Below are 20,962 nucleotides of genomic sequence, written 5' to 3' on the forward strand. Positions count from 1 at the left end.
ATCATTTGTTTTTGTTGTTGTTGTTGTTGTTCATTTACAATTTATTGAATACAGGCTTGTTTTGTTGAAATTTCGCTGCATCACACACCGGCACCCCTTCTTCCTGCTTGTCGCTGATTAGTTTATTTCGCTGCAACTACATATGCACGCACGTATATGTATGTATCATATGTGTGTATGTATATGCTTTGACCCGCACTTCCAACAAAGAAAACTAAAACGTAGACACTACTGACTACTGACTTTTGACTTATCCATTGCTCTCGAATTCCAAAAATACATCATCTCAAACGCTTTCATTCACCATTCGGCACCCGCTAAAATGTCCCACCAAAAACAAGAAAAATACAACATAACCTTTGCCAACACCGCCGATGCCGTCGTTGACGCCGTCGCCGGCTTACTGCAACTTCGGTTTGTGTAGAAACGCAGCAGCACCGTTGGCGGCGCTGCCGTTCAATGCGCCATTGCTGCTGTCGGACAGTAGCGACGACTTCGACGACATGTCACTGCTGGGCGGTGAGAGTTTGGCGGTGTTTTGCGCGGCCAAAGATGCTGCCATGCGGCGTGTCTTCTTGCCGGCCGGCGACAAGTATGTCTTGTAGAAGAAGCGCGCGAAGAGCACGAAGTAGCTGAAGTACATCGCAATCGATAGGTTGATGTTGGTCTGTGAGATATTGCACGATTGACGTCCGTGCGTCTTGAGGAAGCCATTGGCCCACACATTGATCGCACAGCCGACAATCATTTGCGTCAATTGCAGCGACGTGATGATCATGGCAATGAAGCGTGGCGGATTGAAACGCGCCGCCTTCAGCGCGTAGTACGAGTACATCACCGAGTGTACGCAGTAGTTCATGACGATGAACCAACGCGCCGAAGAGGTGTACTCGGTGTACGAGAACCAGGAGTAGATGAGCACAGTGATGTGGTGGTACCAGTGCAGGAAAATGAGCGGCTGCTTTCGCAATACAATGAATATTGTATCGCCGAGTTCGGGCAGTTTGGAGAGCACAAACAACCAGGTCCAGAAACCGCAGACGCGATCTTGTTCGATGTAGCTGCGAATGAAATGGACAAAAATTAAATTTTTATTTGTTTTTGGTGGTTATAAAAACGTACATATAATTGTAAAAGAGATAAATGGAGAGGTAGAAAAAAATTAAAAAAAAAAATTATGAAGTAAATTAAAACGGGCTGCACCGAAGCTATAGTACCCTTCACAGCTGTATTTCTTATAGCATAAAAGGGCCTAAAAGATTTGTTTCTTGGTTTTGGTCTTTTAGTTTGGGGTCTAAGTATTAGAAAATATTATATTTTAAGGTCTATTTGTTGAGAATAATTGCGTTAGAAAAACTTTTCCAAAAATATCTGAGTTATAGAAATCTTTTCCTTCCTTCTTCATAAAGATTACACTGTGGAAAAGCTTTTTTTTTACTTTTAAGCGCGAAAAGAACAATGAGCAATGTCAAGTGAAGAAAAAGTAAAAATCAAAAAAGCAGTCGAATTCTTAGAATTCGCTAAAACGCATGAACTTTTGTTTAAGATGGCAAAAATCATATAAGAAATACATTGACGAAGTAAGTTAAGATCAAAGCAAGTGGAAATTAGCTAATATGTACTAATTGTATGTATAATAGCTGACATAAATAAAAAGTAAATAAAACAAACAGTGCGACCGGAGCGGATGAATAACGACTGCAGTAAGCAGAAAAACATTAACTCAATGATATATGAATAAATACATATGATTGTATGTAAGTCCATATGTGAGTTCAGCACAGACAGTTCATCAAACCAAAACACGAGAGAGACCGCAAACGAACGTGCTAAAAGTGTAAAACGTTAGCACGAGATCGAGCGCGACCGGTGCCGGTCAGCGTCCGGTTGGTCGAAATGCAAAATTTAAGAACAACTTTGTCAGCTCACTTGCTAAAGAATATCATATACGTGTGTATATATGTATGTAAGTATCAGCTGTAAAAGCAGAAATCGTACGAAATCAAATACACAACAATGGAATATTAAAGCAAAATCAAAATGAAAACAAACAACGTAGCAGAAAAGCTGAAAAGCTGCAAAACCAGTTTCCAAATTGGAAATATCGCGTTTGCGCTGAGTGGCAGGCTCGGCTCGGCTCGATCGAAGCTGTAACAGTAAAACGGCGCGCGCAAATCTGCGTCATGATGAACAAACTCAAGGTCAGGCAATTGTCATGGCCAGCAAAATGTACACACCAACACCCATACATGCTTATGTATGGATGGACTTGAGCGGCAGGCCTAGAACGTCTGTTGACATTGCTTAGCCGCTTTGTGGTCAGCTTTTATTAGCTACAAATTACAGACAACCGATGCGGAATGACTGTCAAGGATGAGTTGCGAAAATTTTCCGTATTTATAATGAAAGTCGCTAAACTGGCTAGCAAGCTAAGAATTACAACAGCGGAATCATTTCAGGAATCGAACTAAGAAGAAGATTGCATGACGAGCGCCTGTGATGCCGCTTGAGCATGAGCAAAGTGAATGGGCATGTAAAATAAAAGAAGTGTGGTTTAAGATAACCAGCTTGAAATTAATTCAAATTGGCACTTACCTAGGAACGCAAACGGAATGGAAAAGGCCATAATGACGCAGCACATGCAGAAGTTCTGGTGCCGTTCGAAAGGCGCCCATAATACTGAACATGGCGAGCATTGTATTCCAGATAATTAATGGACCGCGTAGTTGGAATCTGAAATGGACAAAAAGAAAGTACAACAACAAAAGATGATTAATAAAAATTTTAGTATAAATTATGTGTTAAAAGTGTGTGGAATATAAATAAAAAGAGAAGGGAAGAGGTACTCGTTTAATTCTATTATATTATTATAATAATAGTTTAACATAATCTCTAGTAAATGTTCTATCAGCTTAGCTAAACCACATGTTTCCCCTTTATTTATTTTTAATATATTTATACAAGTAGACATTTTAATGTTTTGTTTTTTAATTGCAACACTATATATACTAATTGGTGCCTGATAAGCATTTATTGACCAAGTCACAACGCAACTAATCTATTTTAGATTAGGAAAATACAAATTGTGATTATTACTGCTAATAACAAATGTATTTAAGCAATTATAAAGTAATTATTAGTTGCAATGTCAGAGAGGTTTAAAAACAATTATTACAGATATACAAATAAGTGAATAAATAATATAAAAAATAACATTAATAAATAATAAAATACAAACCATGAATTAAATTACAAACTCTAATTTTCAAAGTGCTATTTTTGTTCTTTAAGCATATACAGAAATTATTTAGATTTAGGAATTTCATATTTAATAATAGTACAAAAATTATTCAAGTATTTGTACAAGATGGCGCAAAAATAACCTTCCGAAGTTTTTGGCTGTAATTAAAAAAAAAAATGAAAAACTTTGATTCTGCTTGTGGATTATTTTTATTTGGTCTTTTAAATTTTTTTTACATCAAGTCGAGAATCATGTAAATGGCTGCCGCCACAGTTGATTATAATTTGAGCCCTTTTTATGGCATTTTCCATCACTTTGACCAGAACTTCCGCCGATAGGTCCTCCTTCAGCAAATCGGTTGTGGCACGTACAGTGTGTGCCGTTGCACCGTCCTGTTGGAACCACATGTTTTCCAATCTCCAAAAGAACTCGATCATTGTTCTGTAGCGCTCACCACTCACAGTAACCGCTTGGCTCGCGACGTCTTCGAAGAAAAAAGGTCCGATGACTTCTCCAGCGAAAACAGCACACCATACAGTGACTTTGAGCGGATGTAATGGCTCTTCGTGGGTTACACGCGGATTTTCAGTGCCCCAGAAGCGTAAATTCTGCTTATTTACACCCGCTAAGATGGAAATGGGCCTCATCATTCATGACTATTTTTCATGAAAAATCATCTTCCACTTGGTGGTGATTAAGGATGGCTTGAGCGTATGTTAAACGCGATAGGCGGTCAGCAGCTTACAGCTGATGCACCGCCTGGACTTTGTACGGAAACATCTTCAAATCTTGTACCAAAATTCGCTGTAAACACCGTCGACTGATACCCATTTGCGTGGCACGTCGTCTGGTCGATGTCGACGGCGCTTCTATGACATCCTCGGCAACAGCAGCAATATACATATATATAAGGTTCTATCGAGCGTATTGTTTGAAAGATTAAAGCCCATCGGCAACAAACTGATTGGACCTCATCAGTGTGGCGTTAGACCTGACAAATCAACAACCGACCAGATATTCACCATGCGCCAAATTTTGGAAAAGATCCGTGAAAAGAGAGTCGACACTCACCACCTCTTCGTCGATTTCAAAGCTGCCTTTGACAGGATGAAAAGGAATTGCCTTTATGCCGCGATGTCTGATTTTGGTATACGGCTGTGAAAACTGATGCTGAGCAATACCAAAAGCTCCGTCAGAATCAGGAAGGACCTCTCCGAGCCGTTCGATACCAAACGAGGTTTCAGACAAGACGACACCCTTTCGTGCGACTTCTTCAATCTACCCTTGGAGAAAATAATTCGAGCTGCTGAGCTGAATCGAGAGGGCAAAATCTTTTATAAGAGTGTACAGCTGCTGGGGTCGCCGATGATGTTGGCCTCAACATCGGAAGCGAAGCAAATGGATCTGGTAGTGAAGACAAAATATATCTTTCCATCAAACAAACAGTTGTTGAACTCGCGACTTGGCACCCACGTCACTGTTGACAGTTATAACTTCGAAGTCGTAGATAATTTCGTCCATCTTGAAATCAGCATCAACACCAACAACAACGTCAGCCTCGAAATCCAAAGCAGGATATTTCTTGGCAAGAGGTGCTACTTCGAGAGAAAGGTTCTGCGGAAGATCTATGGTCCTTTGCGCGTTGGATACGGCGAATATCCCATTCGATGGAACGATGAGCTGTATGAGATATACGACTACATTGACATAGTTCACCGAATTAAACGTCAGCGGCTACGCTGGCTAGGTCATGTCAAAAAAAGCTTAGAGATATTGCTTTTAATATAAACAAGAATAGCGAGCGATTGAGCTAACGGTATTTTTATTTCATACCCACCACACGCATTTACATGTGAAATGAGTGCATGAAAAAATAGTGTGGGAGTTTCAATGAAAAATGTCACATGTTCGAAATTAAACTGACATTTGACCAAAATAGCACAAAAATGGTTGGAAAGATTTCAAACGAAATGAAGGAAAAAAAACATTTTGAGAATAATCAATATTCAATCGATAAGGCAATTATAAGCAGTTGTAAACAAATATTCAATGCATATATGTCTGCCTTCGTAGACCTGAAATATGCTTGTACGCATAAAAATATTCGAAAAACTTGCATTAACTATACTCATATAAATTTGTATGTCTGTATGCCAACACAAACTAAGTTAGGACACCTGAAAGAGTTTGCGCAAAAATTGGCAACAAGGAAAAAAACTATAGTAATTTAAATTAAAACGAAATCGTAGACAAAAACCAAAAAAACCAAAAGAAAAACTGCCAAAAAGACGCTGTGCATAATTAGTAATACAATAACAACGCCAACCATAAAAAGTTGCAAATTTTATGAATGTGGAAACGCATACATATTTATAAACTATATTTTTTTGTTTAAACATATTTACAATATCCATATTTCATAAGATTGCAAAGTCGCTATTTTGTATAATCAACGTCCAAATTTTACGTATTCATAAGTACACACATCCAAATATACATGCGTATGTACATACATATATGTATATATAGTACATGTATAAGTATATGAAAGTGTGTTATATAAATGCAAGCGTACAAATATACATATGTACACATTTAAAAAGAGGTTATGATGTTTTCAGATTTCTTAGAAAAAAATAAGAGAACAAAATAATGAAAACGCAAATCGGTCGTTTCAAATGTAAATTCCTGAATTTAAACGCTAATAAAATTTTTTAAAACGGAATATTTTTACGTTTTCAAACACAATGTACTATATGGAAGTGACTTGCGCGATCTCCACACGCGCCTTCTGAATATTACTAACTGCTCAGCTTGGAAATAATAAAATATGTAAAACAATACGAAGAGCCAGTTTCGCTGTTTAATCGAGAATATACACATGTAACTACAAGCAGGAGAACAAATTTCTAATTACATGCTTAGATAGTTATTTCGTTCAATTAAAAATCTGTTAAAAATCATAGTCGTTTTTTTTACGACATAAACAGGGATGATTAGGGATGACTTCGTGAGTAATTCGGTCGATCAAATTGAACACTTTTCAGTTAGATAATTAAGTTTGCATACATTATATACATATGTATATTGACTACATATGTACTTTCCAAAGGGTGACACGTTATGATCATCTAGTTAAATTTTTGAAGGAATTTTAATTACTACCGTCTATAGAAATATATACATAATATATATTATATATGTACATATGTACACACAAGTTCAAATTTGTAACGGACTACTCCACATAAAATGCGTGGACAAACCGAATCGAAATATATTTTTCATTCCTATTTAGTAAGTTTGGATCATATAGCTCATAGAAGGAGAGATCTTGACCACTTTCGTGAAGTCTCAGCCGACATATGTACATATATCCCTCATTACTACGATCTTTGTACTAACTTTACAGTCTAGTACCCTAATTTGGAGTTTGTGATGGCATTTTGTGGGCGTGCCAATGAACCGTTCCATCTGCCTGCAATACCAACCTCTCTTGGATGCCAAGGAACAGATGTACCAAGTCTATATCAATCCGGATTAGTTTTAAGTGTTACAAACAACCATTAGGTGAGCAAAACTATAATATTCTCTAGCAACATGTTGCAAGAGTATAAGTACCACAGTTTTTAATATGATAAACCGATCAATTTTTGAATAAAGTTTTAGTCGGAATTTTAAAAAGTATATGTCAAAATTATTATAAATATAATTATAATCAAAAAATTAAAATTGCCAAACTCATTTCTTTATTGTTATTATAACAATAAAATTTGCGAATAGCATAATTTTTTAATTAAATATAGTAGTTTATTAAAATGATAAGAAAATTTATTTATGTGACCGCTATATTTAATTCACATATAATTTTAGAAAAATTGATAAGACTGTTTCCGACAGCTATTTTTATATTATTTGTTTTTATTAAAAGGTAATTAAAAACAATAATAATACTCATTAAAAAATATATTTTTTATTAAATAAATATTGTGTATTTAACTTTTAAGGTAGTTTGATAACGTGGACCATGATTACACTATCCTTATCTACACATACACATACATACATACAAACATTAAGTCAATTACTTTACGAACGGGCGCGCGAATTTCGAGCGCATATGTTCCGTATCATTGAAAATGACTCATGACATGCCGCTAGGTATTCTCACCTAGGTGAATAAGTCAATAGCGTAATGAGCTGTCATTTGTCAAAAACAATAGTATATATGAGTTGTTATTATCAATAGTAATAAATTAAAAAGAAAATGTTGAATTCTCAGTGGGTAAAGCACAAATTTTATTAGCAATGACGTATGTATGTATATACTTATGTATGTGTGTATATATTTATACACAAAAATACATTACTGAAATAAGTCTCTGGCTAAATTTGGTAATTCTGGCTTCTACACATAACCACAAAATTTCATATTTTGGCGATTTGTAAATAAAAGCACTTGCTTATTCTACCACTTATTACAAATATACATATATGTATATGTATATATTAAGTACATAATGAGGATATATGTATGTAAATGTGTATACATGCTTACTTTCAAGAAGCACATGTTTCCATCGCGTTTTCCACATTGAAGAGACCAAATTTCTTATCAGTTTTAGTTAAATAAAACAGTGAAACACTAAAAAATCAGGAAATTGCTAGTGGTTGGTCGTTTATCGCAAACATATTTAAGCCAAAGGCACACACACATATACGTACATACATACTCCCAGATGCGCCGCCGGCATGCTGATAACGCTTGAGCTTAACACCACAATGTGAGCAATTATTATTACAGTCCAAACACATACATATATGCACACTTACCTATATACATACGTATGTGTATATGATCACAATTTTTATTAAGTAATATAGTATAATCTTCTAGCGACTGGAGCATTCCTACTTTTTTTGCATTGACAAATCGTCTGATTCGAATAATTATTGTGACATTTGGCTTGTGATGCATACAAATACACGCATACATGCATACATGCATATGTATATGCACATATTTGTGGTTGAATGTAGGTGTTTGCTGTCATGAAGATAGGAAATAATAGAAAAAACCTTGATTGAGGTTATCGCACTTTTCTCTTAACTACATACATACATATATGCTAATCTGATTTGACATGCATTACATTTATCGATTACAACAATAACAAATACACATCGATCTGGGGGTTCGTGTACGCTGAGCAGTAAACGTCAAAGACCCTATCGAATATCCACACATACATACATACTATACATATGTATATGGTATGTATATATAAATGATCAGCGTGCCGAGCTGAATCGAATCAGCCATGTCCTTCTGTCTGTAAACATATATGCGAACTAGGACCTCAGTTCTTGAGATATCGATCCGAAATTTAGCAAGCTTCACATTTGTTTGAATCGCCGATATCGGACCACAATAGTATATAGCTGCCTTACAATCTAGCCGATCAAAACCAATAAAAATATATTCGTATAACCTTTTAGCTTCTGTACAGCCGAATTAACATTTTTTTGTTTTACAATTATTTGAACTAGTGTTTTGTTTTTCAATACTCTTCTGTGTTTCAGTTCTGAAAAATAACTTTTTACTTTACTTTGGAAGACTTTTTTCTTGTTATTATTTATCTCATTAGATATGCGACAAGCCGGTGGTGAACATATTGACAGCTCATTGCTTTAATGACAGTTAGAGGTGGTTGGCTGTAATCTAATCAAAAACAAGCGATTAATAAGAATCGCCCATTGATAAGTAAAAAACGGCCATTTTTCCGGAGAACTCTTAACATTTTACTTGTATTAATTTGTCAGAACTTCTGAAAAAAATAAATAAATATGAAAGTAACATATGATGCATCAAGATTAACCAAACAAACTTTTTAGTGAGCATTCTAATTAAATGGAGAGTTCTCAAATCCCCAAAGTGGCTATCAAACTGCAGAAGTATAGAGTTCTCTAGTAATATAATACTTTTTTGCCTGGCAATCACGGTTTTATATTGAATATTAACTTCAGAAATACAAGGCAAACTTCAGGCAAAGTATGTACATATATATGCTATGTACATATAGTATATATGTACATACATACATAAGTGAGTGCGTTGATAGATCTTATAAATGCACATTTTTAACTTCAAAATGGTTATAAACGACAATCCTATATTTGCAACATTGTATAAGTATTTAGCAATCATTCGCATAGTAAACAAAGAAATGCATTTTTATCCGTATATAGTAAACGGTCAATACTATTTGTCATGTACTTTAGTTTCAATACGAATTTGGCAATGAAATGCTTTTAGCTCAAGTCATACTTCAGACTTGGCTTCTACTGTTTACGCTGGGGCTCGGCCAGTTGCAGTTTTGTGCATATCGCTTAGACATGGAAATTTATACATTAGTAATAATACATACAAACATAAATGTATGTAGTAAAAAAATATTATTTGAAAGATTTTATTTTAGCAAAATAGCGAGCGTAAGAGCACTAAGGCATAATCATAGTAGTTGAAATAAAATCGTTTTAAAGTTAAAATTAGCTTTCTGACCTGATTTTCGGAAAAATATGTTATTATAATTATTTTCGGTTTCTTATCATTTGAATTTTGTTTTATTTGTAGTAACGAATATTATAACTATAAGTTAAAATTTTTTCTCTTTTAGCTACGAACAATAAAATAAATAATACATTTTAAAACTCTAAAATATGAAAATAAACACATTACTCATCTTTCCATAAACACGCTATAAAATTGAAGCCAAGCATAGCTCAGCTTATCTACACAAATCTAAATTCGCTGCCGTCTGTTGCCGTCTTAATTTCAATCAAGCTTGAATATTAATGTGCCGCTTCTGCGCAAACAAATTAGGTTGCTCGATTCTTAAGTAAGTAATTGGGGTAGATATACTCAACACAAACGACAAATAAATCTCACAAAATGCATAAATACATAGGGTACACTTTTAGACGCATAGCATTTCATGGAGGGATAGCTGTCAAATCAGTTGTCAAGAGAAGAGACCCGGCTTCGTAGCATCCAAAAGTTGTCTAGTGAAGTTACAGCTGTTGACAGCTAATTAGAAACGCTAATATGGAGTTATTGGCAAGTGGGGCTTCTCACCGAAGGTGGTCCTCTGGCTCTATGACACCATAGTCAAGCCCATAATGTTCTATGGAGCAAAGAAACTTGAGATCGGAATATCACCCATTACATGCCTGTACACCTTCAGTTACATATGTATGTCGCATTAGATTAAAAATAATTGACTTAAAAACTGTTGAATTTCAACTGACGTGATTGCAAAGAAATAAATTATTCATGTCTTCCTGTTATATATGTACATATAAGGAAAGGAAAATTAAAATAATTGGAATTTTTTAAAAACGATTAATTATTATTAAGAATTGGTAAAGTAAATAAGTCTGTATGGTAAACATGAAATTTCACGCTTTTATAAAGCAATAATTTTATATTAAACAAATCAATTTTTATAGCCAAAGTTTCCGAAATAATTAACTTGCTTTGGATAATAACATTTCCTTCGCCCTTTTTTTTATTTATTTTTTATTATGTACCATTTTGGTCGACCACTTTTTGTCATTTTTCCGCTAGAGACATTATTCCATTCAAAATATTATTTTTATTCAAAAATTTCAAAATATAGCGAATTTCTTCTTTATTTTCATTCATTTTTGAACAGCTGTAACTTTTTTTCAACTTCCCGGAATTTATTTTTTTTTGATTAAATGAAACTTAAAATCTCAACTTTCCAACACTATATGATATGACAAAATGTGATTGGTAGCACTGGAGATATACAACTGCAACGACATCTATTGACAAAATACGAAAAGAATTTTTCGACTACACAATATTATATAATATATAGTACATACATATATAATATTATCGATCGGTTACTAATGCTCCATAACTTGGTTAATTTTATTTCAACCTAATTGAGACCCCCTGTATTTTGAGAACCGTAACCAACCAAGCCCACTTAGGAGCAAAGACTTCTGAGTAGCTTCGAATAATATTCCCCATTATTTTAATTACACGCTATGTGAGCGAGCTTCTGACGAGTAAATGGATTAATAAACTACTTAGTAATAGTAGCGACTACTCGTAACACATTACTTGCTTTATTCATTAATTAAATTGCATAAAGGAATGCCATCTGACTGCTATCAGATGCTATAAAAAATTCTAACATAAATTATTTATTGCGTTATAAGAAAAAACCGAGAATTGTGTGTATTACATAAACGTCCTGTAATGAAATATCAAACCAGTCAGAGAAACAGACTACTCCGAAAAGGACCACACTTGTTCGCATTATAAGAAGTTATTCAAGTGTGGTATTATTAATAAGTTCAACAATTTATAACTTCTATCTAGGTTGTTTATAATATTTATTGTTTCTTTATTTCATTTAATTTTGTTAAGAAATTATTTCACTACAAGTTATCCATCCATGTATGCATGTACATATGTATGTGCAAAGCACACGATTTTGCATCTTTGTAAGTATGTAGGTACGTGCATTACTGTACGTTGCCATTGAAAAGCTTTTACCGCATACAAGCTCCTTGCTTTGAGCTTTCATTGGTATTTAGGTATGTATTATTTTCACATTCTTCTTCCATTTATACTTTACTGCACTAACAACAACCCTCTGATTCTCAACCTGTTTAAATACAACACTGGGTAAATAGCATGTTGATGTCTGCTGTATAATTGTGCCTAAAACTAACAGTAAGGAAAACCGTACAACCTTGCTAACAGCTCGGTTGATGTGCTTCAAGGCAGTGAAGTGGGGCATTGCTCTTTTGTGGTGTTCTCATTTCACGAAGCGCCAATTTTTGAATGGGCACAGGTCGTCCCTTTGAACTCAGGCGCACTCACTACTTTTCGAGGCGTAGAGTTTGGGTGAAGCGATCTGCCCGAATTATAAATACATGTATTACTGTGATCAAATTAAAAGGTGCATTTTTTATTTATACTTCGCGTGTGTTTCGAATCGGTAAATTTTTTTGAGCGATTTTTAATTATTGTATTTTAAAGTGATTGTTACTTTCTAATTCACTCCAAATCCAATACATGAGAAAATTTGCACTCGATATTAATTTTTTAAATTCATGACAAAAGCTTTCAAATTTAGTTTCAACAATAAATCAGATTACAAATATTGTAAATTAAATTAAAAAATGCTTTAAGCAGTTCAAACCTCCGGTTTTTTCTTCAAATGACTATAATCAACTAAGAAATGTTTTTAATGTTTATCGCAATTCACCGAAGAAATGAAAAAATCATTCCTAGTGAAATATTGCTCATCACTAATACCATATAGTATGTATGTATGTATGTATGTATACATACATAAATAGTAGCACTTGAGATTAATACGCAATTTCTAGTAGCAGAAATCGTGGGGGTTTTCTAAAATCGTTTTTTAAAACATTTTTTATACTCTCGCAACAATGTTGGTAAGGAGAGTATTATAGTTTTGTTCACAGAACGGTTGTTTGTAAGTCCTAAAACTAAAAGAGTCAGATATAGGGTTATATATACCAAAGTGATCAGGGTGACGAGTAGAGTCGAAATCCGGATGTCTGTCTGTCCGTCCGTCCGTCCGTGCAAGCTGTAACTTGAGTAAAAATTGAGATATCATGATGAAACTTGGTACACGTATTTCTTGGTTCCATAAGAAGGTTAAGTTCGAAGATGGGCAAAATCGGCCCACTGCCACGCCCACAAAATGGCGGAAACCGAAAACCTATAAAGTGTCATAACTAAGGAATAAATAAAGATATTAAAATGAAATTTGGCACAAAGGATTTCGTTAGGGAGGGGCATATTTGGATGGAATTTTTTTGGAAAAGTGGGCGTGGTCCCGCCCCCTACTAAGTTTTTTGTACGTATCTCGGAAACTACTATAGCTATGTCAACCAAACTCTATGGAGTCGTTTCCTTCAGGCATTTCCATATACAGTTTAAAAATGGAAGAAATCGGATAATAACCACGCCCACCTCCCATACAAAGGTTATGTTGAAAATCACTAAAAGTGCGTTAACCGACTAACAAAAAACGTCAGAAACACTAAATTTTACGGAAAAAATGGCAGAAGAAAGCTGCACCCAGGCTTTTTTAAAAATTGAAAATGGGCGTGGCCTCGCCCACTTATGGACCAAAAACCATATCTCAGGAACTACTAAACCGGTTTCAATGAAATTCGGTATATAATATTTTCTTAACACCCTGATGACATGTACGAAATATGGGTGAAATCGGTTCACAACCACGCCTTCTTCCAATATAACGCTATTTTGAATTCCATCTGATGCCTTCTCTGTATAATATATACGACATTAGGAACCAATGATGATAGCGGAATAAAACTTTGCACAAATACGGTATTTGAAAAATATATAAATGACGGATAATGAAATATCGATTATCACTTTATCATGCGAGAGTATAAAATGTTCGGTGACACCCGAACTTAGCTCTTCCTTACTTGTTTTATCTCTCATCATCTACTGTAAATAAAATTGGAACAAGAATCACTAAATTTAGTATAGAGAGAATAATCGTAAATAAAAATAAATAAAATTTCGAGGTTAGAGGCGGGCTTGGGAGCGATAAGAAGTCTAATTTATTTTAAAAATTTTACTTCGGCTAAATCGACTCATCATTTATACATAGTATCTACAAATATATTTATAAGGTTTCCAATGTTCCTTCTAGTTGTTGCAACTTAATATACCCTTTTCAGTGTATAAAATTTAATAATCGAACTTACAACTGTGGTCTGAATTTACGTTACGTGTATATAACACACATATACATAAATGTATGCATGTACCTATGTATGGATGTATAGAAACCTGGGGAGAAATTAGCAAATGATTGACATTTTGCCGTGAGAGTGTCTGAAGATAACATGTATTTACGTCATGGAATTGAGGTAAAAATTCAATCGCAACAGCAATGAATGACAATGAAATTACTCATTATTAACAACAACAATAGGACGTTTCCCACTTTCTCGTTTACATACATACATATGAATACTAAAGGCTGTGTATATTAAGGTAGAGTAAGATTTCAGTTAATGGCACAATTTGGGTTATTTTGTTCAAGACTCTATGTTTATACTGAGAGCAAAGGCAAAGACATAATGGATTTTCTCAGAGTTAAAAAAAAATGGAAAGTCTACTTTAGCTTAGGGGGTCCCTAGCCTAGTGGTCTAGAATTTTCAAAAAATCGATTTCGACGTCGACGGAGCTATGAACCCCACATACATATTATGTATATCAAGCGCATCATTACTGGTAACGAGGCGGGGTTTTATAAATATGATGTCGAACCTCCCAACAAGTTAGCGAATGTCGCCGAAACCGAAAAGTCGAGGCTTTTAACAAGTGTTTTGGAAATTGTCTATTTTGAAAGCGTTAATCACTATTTGTATTAAAATACCTGGAAAATGTACTAAGTCCGAGTCAAATTTGATCAGTTGTAAAACTTTACCTAAGTCGACTTAAACTATTTTAGCTTATTGCCAGTTATGTACATATGTATGTATAGACATAAGCACTGGCATGATATAAGCGCCGCTGTTATGCAATGACAGGCGCAGCAGCTTTCCCGCCAATGTTTACACTGACTTCCAACACCGCAACCGCCTCGCCATCGTTTGCTTGCACTTAAGCTCTGTTTATGTTTTGACCAACTGTATATCTACACATGTATGTGTGTCGATGACCAACTACTAAACGCATTGAGCATGTGCAACAAGTGCGCATGCGAAGAGTCCGAGTCTGCATTGAATTACTATTTTGGCTCGTGGAACTCTCAGCGCCAATACAAACTGCGACCACAAGTGCACACAGACAGACAACGGCATATTTGATGAGTGAGTCCGTAGGTCGTTTGGTTGTTTGGCAATCGTGGCAATCAAGTCGGTCACTTTTGTTGTGTGCATTTTGTTAGCAATGTTTTTGTGATTTTTTACTTTGTTTACCGTTTGTCGAGGCAGTTTGGCCACGCGATTGCTAAGGCGGGAATTAGGCTACGAAATAATTGCAGTAGGCGATTTTACGGTAACTCAGTCAAATGGCAAGTGCATAATACAACAATAGAAAAACGCATTCGTCTGTTGCACTCGCAATTTTGTCGGCGTGTCTCAGAAATAGACACGAATACGTATGAAAATAGAAATTGGTCAGCTGCGCGCGTTATTGCTATTGTTGGCAAAAGACGAAGTATATACATATGTACACACATATATACGGTGTACATACATACATATGTGTGGTGGTATATGCTTGTCAAATTATTGCATCCAATTTCGGTTTTGTGCAACTTAATTCGCTCAAGCTTGACGCCGATGGCCAACAGTCGAGTCCAAACAACATAACAGTAAACAAGAAATTGCAAATTTCAAACCTTGAACTCAAATTTGTGGTATCGCTGTTTTCGTAATTCTATGTGCTTTGCTAATTCTTTTGATTATTCATTTTGTTGATTTGCTAATTCTATTCTGTTGGCTTTACAGCACCAATTTGTATAAACAAATCAAGTTAAGTTTACGCCTTTGCATATGCATATGTACATATTTACATGCCTATTTAGTATTTACATATGTATGTATGTATGTATGTATTATATGCGCATTTATTTAGGCAAATTAAAACAGACGATGACAATTAATTTTATTGAGTGAGAATAGAATAACACTTGTTGAACGCGCCTGCGAAAACTTTAATTTTTTACTGAACTGATTTACAAACAATCGATACTAGCCAAAAAACAACAACAACAATAATTTCTATTAAAAAAAACACAATACTTTTTTAACATGCCCTTTTTTTAATAAGTACGCAAAATTAATTAAGCTTTCAAAGTTCCTGAGTACGGCTGAGTGTGGTGGAGAAATTTCGAATTAAATTTCAGTCAATATATATTTGTATATTGCGTATATTTGTCTATTTTAAAATTCATGGAAAGTTTTTCGATAACAAAGGTTTGCTTTTAAAAAATCTTGTATCTATTTTTGTTATTGAGAAAATATTCTGTTTTTCCTGTGGAATATTTTTAATTAGCAAAAACAGAAATGTATTTATTCACCTTATTGTCAACTTCTTATGAATAAATCAATCCAATGTAAAAATGCTTATACGAATTTCGTGTCGATGGACACTGATGGACACTGTCAAACATGTTTTTGTTTTGATTTATTGGCATTGAAAAGAGTAATTGTAAATTTATAAAGTCAATTTTTAATTACATTCACATATTTTTTATCTAATCTAATGTAAAGTATTAGCTGCTTAAATTAGGCAAATAACAATTTTCGGTGACGACTCAATTTGCTTTCCCCATTGCAGAAAAAATATGTTATGTATATTTGATGGAATAATGGATTAATAAAAAAGCCTCTTGAATGGCACCACATTGGGTAACAACTCAAAAATCGATTTCGATGGTAGCCCTCTGCTATTGAAAGAATCATGTAACTTTTTGAAAACCCTTTCCTACGTCAGGATTTTCGGCCTTGGCGTTGATCAAAAACGTCAACTGTATTTTGCTAATAGGCCTTAGTTCATATAAAAAACTTATTACAATCAAGTATGTTGTTAATGAAATATGCTTACATTTTATGAGTACTTAATCCAAACTAACAATTTTGTGAACAAATTTTAAGAGGTTATACTCATTTGCAAATCAGAAACAACGCGTTTTTTGTGAATTTTTTCTGAAGAAAAATTTCTTTTCAATCAATAAATAAGTAAGATGTAAATTTATATATTTTAATGTATATATTATATATATTTAATGAATCGCTGATTCATTAAAAAATTTGAAAGAAAGAACTCTGAAAACGATGACGAGTTTTTTGCAAATTTTTTATGAAATCCAAAAACTTAAAAACTTTATTATTACTAAAGATCAATACAAGTTTTGACAAAATGACTCCAAAGTGGTTTAAAATTTATTAAAAATCTTATTTCTGACAAATATATCTCAGTAGATATTGTGCAATTCTCAAGTCGAAAGGACCAGCTGTTTCAGAGAAATCTTTTTCATCGACAAATCATTGTCATATCTCCGAAACCATTTGCTGCAAACCCAACACTTTCTTTGAATTTACCAGAGCTAGAGAACTTCACAGCTATTTTCAAGAGGAATTATAATAAATAGTCCTAACAAAAAGTTTGTATCGAGGTAAGCATTCAAACATGCATAGAAGAATAATATAACAATTAAATATTGCTCAACACAATAGAAAACGCCAGCTGTTTTAAAGACTTCTTTAAGTGACCAGATTATATGCATACATATTTCTCAAGTTGCAAATACTCGTGTTCAAATAATTTTTTCCGAAAATTAATATAAAAAGTTACTCATACGCCAAGGTGCAAAATATTTCTTTTTCCTATTTTCTACTAAAAAAAAAAACTTTTTTTATAAAAATTAAATTACATTATATTTTTTTATACAGATTTTACCACTTTTTTATCAAGTTTTTAAAAGCTTAGCGCGGAAGCTCAGAAAATATTGTAGTGTTAACATTTTTCTGACCACCGCTGTATTAACGCAACGGAAAATTATAACCCACAAAACCGTATGCCATATGTAAAACCAAAACAAAAAATTATGCAATAAAAATATTTGCCAACACACGCGCCAAAATAACGGTAAAAACAGGTGAGCCGACAGGTAGTTAAAAGAAAAATGGCTAGTGGAGCACAGTGTAAAGAAAAAAGCGATATTTCACATATACATACATACATACGTATATATATGTACATAGGTACATACATATATAAACCGCTACGTGAAGGAATGGATGCTACAATTCCATATCAAATTTTAATATAAAACAATGGAAAAGTAATAATTTTGCAAAATAGAAAACGAGTCTTAATTCAAAACGCCATAATAGACGAATAATATGAAAAGGTTATGCACGTAACTCTGAATATAAAAAGTTACATATATAGACATTTATGAAGTAAGATAAGTACTTAGCTTACGAAAAAAAAATTTCGATAGAAATTAAGTTTTATTTCTCGTCTTTGGTCAATATACTAAGCACTTATCGGACCGTCATCGTATGTGTGTATGTATGTATATACAAAAAGTGTACATTACAAAACCGGAAATGTGTGAAAATCGATATAATAATACTAATATGCTTAAAAATTTCGCAGAGTTGCTATTATGACATCGAAATAAATTTCTTTTGTAACAGAGAGAAATAAATCAGAAGTCGTAGAAAGAGAGAGCAAAACGAACTGGGTTACATGTGGTTTAGCAGTTTATATATGTATGTATGTCAGTAAGTAGGTAATAGCAGCCACGATCTCTCAATCAAAGCAAATTCCAATTAGGTAAAAACAGCTGAAAGTGTGGTCGCAAACCAGTTTCATGATCAATAGCCACATTAACTTAATGCGATAAGATTGTAAATACACAAGTGTTATGCTATGCTGAGTTATGCGCGCGCATGTTCAAATCGGCTAAACGACGCACAAAAGCACAAGCAACAATTATGGACACATGTATGAAATTGCAGGCGATCAATTAGGCGTGCGGCTTGACTTTTACATTGTACAAACGAACAGTTTTCGGCAAAAGTGCGTTAAATGAGTAAGAGCAGACACTTACAGGTGTGAATGGCGCACCATTGTTCATTTCATTTTTTATAAGTAAACAAACACTCGCGCTCACGAGTTCAGGCGTGATATGCGCGACATTTGCGTCTGCTGGGGAAGATGTCTGACAGCAACTGTCATCAAATCGGAATTTTCGTTCAAATATTTGCTTAACAGAAATTGACATATGTGCACATGTACATATGTATTTACACACGTGTGTGCACTTTTTATTACCGAGACCTTGTGAGCGCGCGCTTTCATTCACCATTTCACAATACAACAAAATAAGTAATATAGGGGAGAGCGTAATTTTGAGCAGCAAAGTTGTGTATGGAAGAGCGAAAGACAAATGGCGAAAGCGGACGAAATTAATTTTTTTGGATGTTGCATCATAACCACTGCTTAATTTTGGCAAAACGATGCAACACTTTGTAGCTTCATCATGAGCAGTGGAAAAAATTAATTTCGTGCGCGAAATAAAGGGTGATACAAGATGAAATTCGACGGAATATTTATACCCTGAACAGGGTATATTACGGTTGTCACGAAGTTTGTAAGACCCAGAAGGAAGGGTCGGAGACCCTATAAAGTTATATATGTATGTATATAAATGATCAGTATGTCGAGCAGAGTCGATTTAGCCATGCCCGTCTGTCTGCCTGTCTGTCTGTATATATACGAACTAGTCCCTCAGTTTTTAAGATATCGTTTTGAAATTTGGAAACGTCATTTTCTCTTCAAGAAGCTGCTCATTTGTCGGAACTGCCGATATCGGACCACTATAACATAAAGCTGCCATATAAACTGAACGATCGGAATCAAGGGCTTGTATGGAAAACTTTCACATTTGACAATGTATACTCACGAAATTTGGCATGGATTACTGCTTAAGGTAACAATATAATCTCTAAAAAAATTCTTCAGAACGAATTACTATAGCATATAGCTTCCATACAAACTGAACACATAGTTACTAAGAGAAATGCACCTGTGAAGGGTATTTAGCTCCGGTGCAACCGAAGTTAACGTTTTTTCTTGTTTTATTTTCGGTTGAAAATTTATATATTTTAATGCACAGAAATCGTTTTTATACAAAAAAATAAATTTAAAAAATAAAAATAACAGTATCAGTAACTAAATTCCTGCACATTTTCGTCGTTAACAATCACTCTAATCTTATAATAATTATTAAAATGATATAAAACTTTTATGACTGAAATGAGGCACCTTTTAAAGTCGATTTATCAACAAGCAATTTCGAAAATTAATTACCGTTATTTTGACAAACTTGGCAGGTGAAAGCAAGTCTGTAGAAATAGCCGTAGTATTAAGTAATCTTAAAACCTTGAAATTTTGGCTGCACCGAAGCTATAATACGCTTCACCTTCTGAGCAATTTGTTAGGAGACTGCAGCGTGTTCATGGACAATACTCCACGCCAAACATCGTGAAAAAAGGAAGGTGAAAAAGTTTTCCATACAAGAAGTTTGTATAGCTATAGTGATCCGATAACGGCGGTTCCTACAAATAAACAGCTGCTTATGGAGAAAAGGACGTGTGCAAAATACCAGAGAGTATAAATAATTATTTTTTCATCCTTTCAAATACATACGTAGGTTACCTTTTATATTCGAGAACAAAAACAAATTTTAATAATCGAAAATCGTTTTTTTATTTTTCAAAATATTCTCCATTAAGATCATGACGAACTGGAAGCATTACCCGCCGAAGATTGTTTTGAAACACAAAAGAGCTCACAGAATTACTTGCGACTCACTTAAGCAGCAATTTAAAAACGATTAAAAGCAGTCGGATGCATTCGAAAGCACGGAAAATGGGTTCTACATAAAGGGAAGCCAAGAGACGTTGACGTTTTGCATGTCAGATATTCTACTTAAACACAAAAAAATTAAATGGGAAACCCAGCCAAGTTACCAAGTCAACGACAAAGACCAATAACCATGACGCTCAGGTAAAGCTCTGTATACGGTGGGATCAGCTTAGCGTTCTGTATTGTGAGCTTCTAAAACCGCGTGCAAC

General features: G+C 34.3%; 1 protein-coding gene and 1 non-coding gene across 3 annotated transcripts in view; one reads left to right on the forward strand and one right to left on the reverse strand.

The window, feature by feature from the left end:
- LOC120777448 (elongation of very long chain fatty acids protein 6) overlaps positions 1-20,962 on the reverse strand; it is a 40,239-nt gene continuing 19,277 nt past the window's right edge. For both annotated transcript variants that reach the window (XM_040108764.1, XM_040108765.1), the window contains exons 3-4: positions 2,596-2,733; positions 1-1,061 (exon numbers count right to left, since the gene is read on the reverse strand). In XM_040108764.1, coding sequence (XP_039964698.1) covers positions 401-1,061; positions 2,596-2,733 — 799 coding nt within the window. In that variant the 3' untranslated portion in view covers positions 1-400. The remainder of the gene's footprint in view (positions 1,062-2,595; positions 2,734-20,962) is intronic.
- LOC120779221 lies at positions 11,999-12,205 on the forward strand. The gene has a single exon (XR_005705621.1). It is a non-coding gene; the product is annotated as a U12 minor spliceosomal RNA (small nuclear RNA).

This window comes from Bactrocera tryoni, chromosome 5, assembly GCF_016617805.1.
Source record: "Bactrocera tryoni isolate S06 chromosome 5, CSIRO_BtryS06_freeze2, whole genome shotgun sequence".
Classification (NCBI taxonomy): domain Eukaryota; kingdom Metazoa; phylum Arthropoda; class Insecta; order Diptera; family Tephritidae; genus Bactrocera; species Bactrocera tryoni.